This window comes from Abramis brama (assembly GCF_963993115.1).
Source record: "Abramis brama genome assembly, chromosome: 12".
Taxonomy (NCBI): domain Eukaryota; kingdom Metazoa; phylum Chordata; class Actinopteri; order Cypriniformes; family Leuciscidae; genus Abramis; species Abramis brama.
The window spans coordinates 31,034,885-31,046,004 of NC_139974.1; the positions used below are offsets into that span (position 1 = coordinate 31,034,885).

Below are 11,120 nucleotides of genomic sequence, written 5' to 3' on the forward strand. Positions count from 1 at the left end.
ATGCACTAGAAAACTGGGCAGCTTATCAAAAAGCTATTATGAATGGATAAATATGATAAAATATAGAGGCAGAGCCCACTACAACAACAAAACAAGTCTGATTTGTGATATGAAACTCATTCCAAAATGAGGCTGTATTGTTAGAGGGCATTTTATTGTTACCAATAATCTTAACAAGCTGATCTAATCAGAGTGAACAAAACTGTTGGACACTGTTTCCAATGGTCATCATTACCAAGTTCAGTCAGCTCAGGCATCACTCAGCACTGCTTTATTACACAGCTCAAGTACCTCTGCATTCCTCAGAGCGGGGGCTTATTATTATTAACCTGTCTTTCTGCAAGAGAGAAAGCCATGGGCAGATGTGCATCAAAATAGTTCGAAAAAAATAGACCTTGAATGTTTCTTTTAGGTCCCTATAAAGATGGCCAATTCAATAAAGATTGAATTCATAAAGAGAAACCAAATACACTATGTATCTAGCACCATTGCTAGGTAAGGAGGTTATATAGCGCCTCCATGTGGTTCTAAAAGAAACACAGCTGAGCAAATGTAGGATTTCAATTACAGAAAAGCCAGAGACATGTTGTTAACCCCACAATGATTGCATCCCATTTACTGAGTCACTATAGAAAATGTCACTCACACTACTCTTAACCCTGGGTTATCTTTTTTTATCCCAAATAATCAGTCTTAAACTATAAGTTTTTATAATCACACAAACTTTCACAAATTTAGTGTCTGAGGGTTAAAATGACAATCCTATGCATTCTCCTTTATTTGTTTGTTTTGTAGTGTGTCAGAAGACTTGAGAACTTTGCATGGTCATTTCCACAGATGGAGATCCAGTTAAATGGGGAATTCACCACTGGTGTCTGGTGTCAATCATTATGTCTCCCTGTGTCTTTAAAGTCCCCCTGTGGTAAAAATCAAGCTTTTAATGTCGTTTATATATGTCTATGTAGTGGTTTTAATATGCTTTAAGACAAACCATGTGAAAATGCACAAGTCAACACCATTGCTGAGTATTTTCTCCTTAAAACTGCAGTGAACCAAAGACAGTCTCAAAAACGTGGTTTGAAATCGCGGGTGTTTCTGACGTCACAAACTACCTTGTAACCAATCACATCAACGTGTGATCGTCAACGAGTGGATCTCTGAGCTGGTGTGAGTGAGTGGAGGCAGGGCTAATTTGCATATTCATAGAACCATGTATACTAAATGAGGCAAGGATGTAGAGTTACATTCACAAATTTTTTTCCAAGGAAAAAACTTTAAAGTAATTTTGGTGATCAAAGGTGAGTTTTAAGGGATAAAATGATTGAAGGGGACTTTAAAGCTCCCATTACATGGATTATTTTATTATTTTAGAATGTTTCCTGGGGTGCCCTTATAATGTTGGTATGTTTTTTAGATCAAAAGTTGTTATAATTTAGAAATAAAAGGCATATTTACTAGCCTGATTTTAGCCTCTGATTTGAACGCTCTGTTTGAAGGGGCGTGTCTGCTGTGAGACTTCAGTGTAAACGCCCACTGCTGTGATTTGCTGACATGCTTGCATATGAAATATTTAGCATTACATGTGGAACTCTCTCGAAAACTGTGAAGTTGATCGTTTAGTCACTGGCTTGATTTACTGATGCATAAACAGTATTGAACGACTTTGAGAGAAAGATTATTTGTCTGAACTTGAACAATCACACATCAGAAATTCACATAACCCACTGGTTCTTCAGAGGCTCGGATGAAGGAACTAAAAAAATACTTTTGTGTTCATTTGTACATACAAACACTGAGCAACTGCCATGCTTCGCTCGTTTGCAAGCCATGATGTCTTTCGAGAAAAAAACAATATCGCGCTCGTGCAGCTCATTTTCTCATGGGCGGGCCAAATTCTCTTTGCGGGCAAAGAAGAGAAAGGGGAGGTAACCTTTCCCCTTATGATGACATAAGAGGAAGATTTCTAGATTCGCCCGTCTGAGCTTTCATTTTCTCAAAAAAACCCAGGGCTTAGTTTACACCCATCAAAACGTCTAGCCACTGGGGGACCATAGGCAGGCTAGGGAAACTCATATTAAGGTTAAAAAACCTCATAAAGTGAAATTTTCATGCAATGGGACCTTTAAGCCACACTGTAAAAAATGATTTTATGTCAAAGTAAATAAAACAGGAAAAATCATGTATCTTTTGCTAAGAATAATTTTGTAAAAATGAAAACTTTAGTATATTAAGTAAATCCTAATTATATACTAATTTTTTACTTGTAAATATTAGACATCCAACAGACAAGTGAAATTGACTTCTGACTCTCTGGCATATTTACATGCATTAATTAAGTACTTGAAGCAAATTTAAAAAAATCAAGTAAAATTTAGTCCTTGAAGAAAGGAATCTGCGCATGCGCAGAAAGAAGAAAACACGCGATGATTGAGGGATTTCGAATCTCCACTCCAACGGCTCTCGACAGGTAAGCAACAGTAAAAAACTGCATTATATTACGGATTTATAATGATTTTTTGATTAATTCAACGATTGTCTTGTCATCACTTCATGCTATACATTTGAAAAGTTTAGTGTTCTTAAGTTTAGAGACGTGCTCCAGAAAAAAGTTAAGGGAGAGGCAGAGGCAGAAAGCACCCTGTTTATTTTCTTTATTTTACAAAAGCACAATGTTTTATTTCGATTGAAAGTGGAAAAAGTAGACATTTAACAGTTTATTTTTTCATATTTCTTAAGTCTGTAATCTTTATGACCAAAAATGACGGAGTATAAGTCTAATTTGCTGCTACGCGCGGGCGCTTTTGCCGACTCAAGAGGGTTAATGACGAGTTAACTTTGTAGACGTTAGCCATATTTTTTTCTCAGTTTTAAACTTTACGTTTTACACGATTTATCAGTAATTACGCCTAAAAACCATGAATATGTCACTTAAATCATGATCTTTTTGTTTAATATTTATTTTGTGTGCAATTTTCTTTATAGATGACAAATATTGGCCACGAATTAACAATAGGCCTAAGTGAGAAGGTTCTCGTTCCCTCATCGTGCACAATATAATTCATTTCCTCATTCATTTGCTAAATCGTGCATACTATCTATTAAATGGTCCCTGCTTTTACTAAATCGTAACCACGTTGTAAATGACAATAATTCGTACTCCCAAATTCCTAATTCGTAGCCTTGATATCTGCTGTGTGTCACATGTTAGCATTAATGTGTGTAAATTGACTATGAGAGTAAGGTCATGCAGGATGTTTTTAATGATTTGGTTTAAATGAAATGAATAATGTGAATGCAAATTAATTAACTTTTAATTTAAAAGTATTAGCTGTTTACTGATTATTGTTTTTCTCTCTCTCTCTTTTCTTAATTTCAGGATATTTCTCAAATGCATTCAGCCCTTTGTGCCTCCGTTGCTGTAAACCGGTTGAGAGGGACAAAGAGAGAGACCGAACACACTGAATTGTTATTATTGTCATTATAGGTTTCTGTATATGCTTATTTCTTAATAAATTACTCTTAACTGCACATTGTCACAGTATTATTTTGTCACATTATAAGAGTAACATTTAATTTAATTTAAAATAATTACCAGCACTGCATAAAACAAGTAAAATGTATTTAAAATATCAAGTGGTTTTACTTAATTATATTAATTATATCAGATTTGTAAGTAAAAATTACTCAATATAATTTAACAGGCCAAGTTATATGTACTTATTCACTTTGTGAATTTTACTCGGCTTAGTTAAGTAGATTTACTTAATTTCCATCAATGTGAAATTTACTTGAAAAAAATTTGTGCAAAAACTTGCCTTATAAAAATTGAGTAAATTCTACTTATTGTTTTTCTCAGTGCATTAGTTTCCTCAGTTCATTGTCCGGTATCATCTTTATTTCATGTGGTTGTATATTAGTTTTCTCATGCAATCTTCTGTGTGTATCTTTGTGGATTAGCCTAATAAAGAATTGTTTGGTTGAATTGTCCTGCGTCATGTGATTACTACAACCACCAGTACGTGACAACTGGCAAAACTTTTCTGTATATGCAATAAAAACACGATTTTTTTTTTTTAATCACTACGTGAATCGCTTGAAAAGCTATGTGACTAGAAGATTGTTGTGGTGTTCGCTTTTGCCAAAACCTTCAACACCCATAATGCACTTTTGATTTAGATTTTTTTACTTTTGACAACTGTCCGTGGGTGGGAACACAAAAATGTGGAAGTTCGATCTGTTGTTTAAACAAAATCTCAGCTTTCAAAAGATCACCAGATGATGCTAAATTATGCTTTGTTGACAAATAAATGGGGATATGGGTGCAGGTAACACAGAGAAAGAGTACACATTTACACTACATTTACACTAAAAAAAGTTGCTTCCTTAAATGTTTAAGTACAATCAACTTGGATGTTTAAGTCATTTCAACTTAAATTATATTAAACTGACTTAAGCCTCTTCGGTCAAAAATGACCGAAAACTTTTACGTTTTTTAAAATTTAATTTTGTTTTGCTTCATCAGAATGAATGGGATGACACTTTGACTTTTGTCGCATTAGCTATGTGAACATACAAAAAAATCATGGACATGATTTGGATATGTTAAAAAGTCGTAAAAAAAATAGTCACACTTGGCTCCTTCGCGGTCAAAAATGACCGACATAGGAAATGAATGGGAAATACGAAAAGAAAAAAAAGAAACTCAGAGAACTACAAATCAGCCACTGTGCACAAAAAAAGTGCACAGCAATGAAGGGGTGACACTCTAAAATATCAAGAGTGCAAATTAGACACCCACGCACTCACACACACACACCCATGCGCGCACACACACACACACACACACACACACACACACACACACACACACACACACACTCCAGGCCAATCACAGAATCAATCAATCCCTTATTTTGTTAGATTTTTTAATTATCAAATACTGAGTAACAAAAAAGCTTTCCATGTCTTGGCATTTCTTACCAAATATTATTGTTTGATTGTGGTAATCATAATGCAAAACCTGATACTTATCTAACCAAAAAATATCTAAACCTTGACAAAAAGTAGTCTTTTAGAATGTCTAAATACATATCTAAATACAAAACCTAATAAAATTATGTCTAAAAAAACAATGGGATTCAAAAGGCCTCTCTATATATTTATAAAGGGAGCTATACAGGTGGTTACAGGACATTACACAAGTTTTTTTTTCTTAACGCCTCCAGGTGGCACTTTTCTCACTTCAAAAAATGGATTTTAAAGGCCTCCACTCTATTTTAATGTGAAATATTGCATTTATGGAAAAAATAGCTCATACAAATTGTACAAATATTGCATAGTATCATAAAATCAAAAAAAGTCTAAATAATAATACAAAAATATTATTGAACAAAAATATAGTACATTGGTTTTCCTGGAAAACAAAGAAATTACATTTCAAGGCTTCGGTCACTTTTTACCGCGACAGAGCCAAGTGTGACCCCTAAATGAAGAGGACCAGAGGGTTAAAAAATTAGTTGAATCTTGTATAACTTACAGAAAAAAAGTTGAAAAATGCTTAACTTATTCTGACAAGTTAAAGCAATGTAAAACCATATGCTGTCATAACGTATTTATCATATTTTTTTACAGTGTATAACATTGTGACAATAGCTGGGTTGAAAATTGGTGAATATATTGTTTTTAAAAACTCCAGTAGATTAATTTGGCCAATAAACCATTCTTGCTACAGAAGGATTTAGAAATAGCACACTGATTTATCATGTAGGCCTATTTAAAAATTCTTCCAGTATGTCGTTATCTGGGTTTAAATATTTTGTTAAGTCTAGTTATCAATTTATCAATTAGTTAAAATAGTTCCCTCAAAATATCTAACCTGTACAAACTTTACTGACCTGTGAAATGTCCATTTAAATCTGTGGCATCTATTTAAAGCAGCTGGGAAAATGAGCAGGTATGGAGGGAATTTGGGGCCGTTGGCTCTTCTAAACAAACACTCACTTCTTATATCTCACTGTCTAAAACGACTCACTTGGAGCTTTCAGTTCCCACTTGATTTCAATCCTGTCTATGCTTGATGAGAACCTAGCTTTCAGGTCATTCCTAAATGTAGGTCAGTGCCGTTAGGAAACTACAAAAGTGATGACAACTTTTCACAAGCACCTCCCCGTGGTTCATATTGGTGACTGCGGCATGTCACTCTAGTGCGCCCACTCCTTTTGAATTCTTTTGCTGTGTCATGCCCATGTGCGGACCCTACACTTGCCACCCATTGGATACTGAACCTATTTATTTGCATACAATTGTCTCTTTGCCGTCCTATTGGTTCCAGTAAGCAGGTCACCCCCCAGAGGACCTCATGATTCTTGATTAGCTGCAGAGTTGGTGCTGTATGTGCTCATGTTTCGTCCCCCTTCTGTTTATTAATAAATGTAAACAGATTAAATGTTGCCTGGGAGACCTGTGGCATATGTTTAAACTCGTTCAGAGAGAGGCCAGATTACCACTGTCCTTTTTTCATGTTCAGTTGGCCACCAGCTCTTCAGTTGGGGTTCACTTCATGGTTATTGTCCTGGAACCTGAGTCTGAGTCAAGTTGAGGTGAGTTGATGAATTTATATATAGAATTTATAACAGTTTTCTCAAAGTTTTTTGATGTTTACATTGGCACAGTATCATAGCTCTAGCTATCTTTAGACTTGCCATATCACTACCTACTCACTGCACAGTGCCTTCATGGTTTTTCTTTCACACATTGTTATTATTGGCGATAGTTTCAAAAGTCTGGAAAGCTGGAGGAAAAGTATTAATTGAAGACGAATGCTATCCACTTTGCATTGATTACAGTAGTCTCCTGAAAACAGCATGTAAAATGTTAATATGTCATATAACATGTTTAAGTAAACATGTTAAAGGAATGAGCAGTTGTTCGAGATGGGGAGTTTTTGAGATCATTGGCACTGGTGGAATGTGCTCTGTTTGTTCCTGCTGCCAGTTTCTGAAGCAGCTGCTCTCTGTGTCCCACTGAGACTGGCATAAGAAATACCAGCCCTGTCTAGCTAGAAGATGGTAAATGGGCATTTCTAGATACTAAAATCATACACTGAAAAGAAATTGGTGTAGAAACTCCAAGAAATTACTAGTAAATGTCACAATTAATTACAAAGTAGTAGCATATTAAATTAAACATGAAATTTTGAAGTAGAAAGACTGAAATAGTATTTACTTGAAAAACACACTTTGTATTCTTTACAACTATGAAAAGTCATTTTTTACAGTGCGGGTTGAATCCAAAAAAATGGATTCCTCTTTTTGTTGATTGACAGCATTTTGATAAAGATGCGTATGTTTACATTTTATTAACTTCCTGCTTATTACATGTCCGCCAAATGCAAAGTCATTTATGTACCAATGTGTATGTTCTTTACAACTGATCAAAGGTCTGCTCGCAGATGTTAATCTAAGCTTTTCATATGAACATTCTCTATAAGTGTGTTCATGATCAGTCAGCTGTTCGACAAGTTTATGCAGCTGTCCCTCAATGACGCATTAGCTTCAGATTTCCTCTCACCATCCTTAGCATCCCTCAGGAATCACAGTTCACAAGGTACATTGTACATACACTTAAAATCATAAATGAACTTAATGACTAACCACAAGAATGTTCACCCCATATATTTACATAGGTCACCATAAAAAATGGAGGATCAAGAAATGAACTTTGAGCAAGCTTATGGACCTCTATCGGAGACAGAGATAACATTTGATCCCTTATTTATTGAAGAGGAAGATGAAGACTACTTTGAAGATTGCATGGAAGAGATCCAGGCTGCTCTAACTCTTCCTGAAGAGTCCATGCCTTATTCACAAAAATGCAGAAAAGCTTTGCAAGCTGAGTTTAATGGACTTATGCAACAGATGTTGGCACAGCTAGATGTTTTTGATGCAGCACATCCAACCACATCTGCACCACTGGAGATATTTTCAGAAACAGAGAACAAAATGGACAAGAATGGATTCACAAAAACAATCAAGTTGGAAGAGACGTGCATTCCAGAGAAAGAGCAAACTGTGTCGGAGGTCGAAAATGATGCTGTCGAGGCAAGGCCTGAGTTGTCTGCCACCATGGAATTACAAAAGCTCAGAGCTGCATTTGAGAGCTGTATTGAGGAGGTGGGCCAGTTGGAGCGCAGAAGGGATGAGTTAGTTCAGGAGCTTCTGGAGCTAGAGGAGCCCATGGCCCAAGAGCTGCAGACTGTAAGGGAAGCTCTGGGGGAGGAACAAGGCCTCCTGTCCAAAGTCAGACTGGAGAGACAGAGCCTGCAGGAGGAGACGCAAATGACTAAGAAACGCCTGTTCATAGTGGCTCGAGACTGCACACAGAGACAAGTAGAGCTTGAATTACAACAGAAAGAGGTGGAGCAGCTCAACCAAGCTCAGGTAGTGTTCAATAAACCAGACTGGTGCGAATGCATTCAAACTGCTCCAGAAAATATGTAGATTATTTTATTCAACTTAACCATGATTTTTACATCAACTACAAAGAGGACTTACAAATGTAGTTTACAACTTTGTAGCAAAAGGACACAAGGCACTGTAGCCAGGTGTTAATTATAAAGTAAGGTGAGGTTTTCTTGGGGGCCTTCCCAGTCAAGCCATATATATATATCAGGGCCATAACTATCATAAACATTGAGGTTCTCCCCCCAGTGAGGACATTGAGCCTCCCCCCTCCCCCATGGTTTTCCTACCAGTCTAACTGCACTTGTCAATCTCAAAAAATGATCGAAATGGCCAGTCAAATCAAAGAAGCAGGGCCATACTGTTCACAGAAGACGAGTGCAGATTCCAACACGACGCTATGAAAGAGTGCATGGTAAGATGTAAGTCGCTAAACATTATTTGACAACAGTTTTACGATAGAAATTTTCAGTGACCGACAGTAATATCCAGTGAAGCAAACTACTCAACCTTTTTATGAAATGTCACCGTTTTGAATTGAAAATACGCTATTATTTGCATGATTCATGTAATTCATAACTGAATGTGATGAGTTTTTAAGTTTTTTTTACATTAGAGTAGACATGAATAAAATTTAATGTGTGCATATTTTAAAATAAAATGGAATACTTCATAACTGTAATAGAATCAGAACTTTTACCGTTCTTATTTCTTTTTCTTAATTCCCTTAAATCCCCCCCCCCCCCCCCCCCCCACACACACACACACAACTTCACGATAAAAAAAACAAAAAAAAACTTTAGTCCCCCCCAATGTTAAAGACATAGTTATGGCCTTGATAAATATTATTTTGTAATATTATTTATTTAAAAAAAAATCTATTCAATACATTCAAGTTAAGGTATTCCATCCTGCATTCACAAAATCAGGAGGAGCTGAAGTCCCTTGCTGTTAAGATGACTGAGGAGATCACCAAGATTCATTCAGATCACCAAAGCCACCTGCAGGAAATGCAGAAGCAGCAGAACCTCACTCAAGAATCCAGCAAGACGAAGACCCGCTCTTATGTGACTCAAGGACGACGGGCCTCTTGTGACCTACAGCAGTACCTGCAGGGTGGGATAAAAGCTCTGGAGGAGTTTTATGAACCCCGGTTAGAGTCCCTGTTAAAGAGACGGGAGGTCACCATGGATGCTCTCGGTAAGGCTAAAGAGCAGTGCCTGGAGATGAGAGCCCAGTTAGGACCACTGAGAGAAGAAGAGCAGATGCTGAGACTCCAGAGAACTTGTCTGGAGGAGAGGATCCGACTAATGGAGATACAGAGAGGGGAAAATGTGGAACAATATCGGGTGTGTAATTTTCATTGATTTTACATTTTTAGATTGCATAGTACTGACGATTTAATGTTCTTCATTCAGGAGACGGTTGACATCTTAGAGGAGAACATCAGAGAACTGAAAACTCAGCTCAAGATCCAGATAAAGAAGAGTGAAGAATTGGAGATGCTGAAGAAAAGCATGGCCAAAGAGCTGTTCTTCTACAGGCAAGTACAAGCACTTTTTAAAGGACAGTTTCTCATTGCACACTACAAAGTAATTTAAGGGGAAATTAATATTACACCATGCACAAATCAAGTGACAAAAACTATCTCTCCCATGTTAATGTGATTTGTCCTAACCAGATTCTAGGTTTCTCGCTCTGTTGCACTTTGCTGGATAGTCCGGCCCACAAAGATATATTATTTATCCAAAAGCATACTCTACATATATTAAAAATCTGGCTGGCTGTAATCATATTGCATTTCCACTTTCAATGTGAACAGACAAATGACTTTTACTTATATCTGGAAACTGGTTGCATTGCACCTGGTTTGGACATGGTGTCAGATGGCATATCTATATATATTTTTATATCTATATTTTATATATCCTTTATTGTTTTACAGAGAGCGTGTAGAGGGTCCTCGGAAGCAAGAGAACAGTGTGGTGGTGGAAAAAACCTAATGAACTCATGTTTGCTATTAATTATTTCATTAGTTATGTTAAATTCTTCTGATATATTGGTTTCATAGTTTAATCCAAATAGCCTGTATTCTCATAAACAATCACCAAAACAATAACCACAATTTACTGATTTAAGTCAATGTTCTCTGCGAACCATTTTTTTTTAAGTTCTCTGAACACCAGGACCAAGCACGTCAGATATCCAGATCTTTATCTGGCATGAATATACTTAAAACAGTGTTTTTTATTGTTTATAAGAGGGAATAAGGCTCTTATATCCAGTGGTGCCTGTGAATTGAGTGCTTTCTCTTATAAGTAAGTGAAGTGGACAAAACAAGGACTTATTTGGGCACCGTAAGAAAGCTCTATAAACATACCAACAGCATGATGGTGAGAACGTTTAGATAAGGGACTATGAGAAGATGAATTAAGTGCTTTGTTGATTTAAGGAGTCTTGTTAATAAGATCTGAGATAAACATGTACGAATTAGACATTGGGTTTATATGACTTGTACCTATTGCGGATAGAGTAAAAGGATACAAACTGTCATAGTGACAGGGGGCATGTTTTTTTTGTTTGGTTTTTTTAAATAAGATTGAATAAGAATCTAGTTCAAGAAATTTTGATTATTAAAAATCTAGATAATGACAAAAAAAT

General features: G+C 36.2%; 1 protein-coding gene across 1 annotated transcript; it reads left to right on the forward strand.

Annotated features, from left to right (window-relative positions):
* Positions 1 to 6,336: 6,336 nt before the first annotated feature.
* sync (syncoilin, intermediate filament protein) lies at positions 6,337 to 10,910 on the forward strand. Its single transcript, XM_084130961.1, has 5 exons — positions 6,337 to 6,599; positions 7,685 to 8,438; positions 9,389 to 9,808; positions 9,878 to 10,002; positions 10,405 to 10,910. Exons 2-5 carry the CDS (start codon positions 7,698 to 7,700, stop codon positions 10,460 to 10,462), a joined length of 1,344 nt encoding a protein of 447 aa, XP_083987087.1. The 5' UTR covers positions 6,337 to 6,599; positions 7,685 to 7,697; the 3' UTR covers positions 10,463 to 10,910.
* The last annotated feature ends 210 nt before the right edge of the window (positions 10,911 to 11,120 follow it).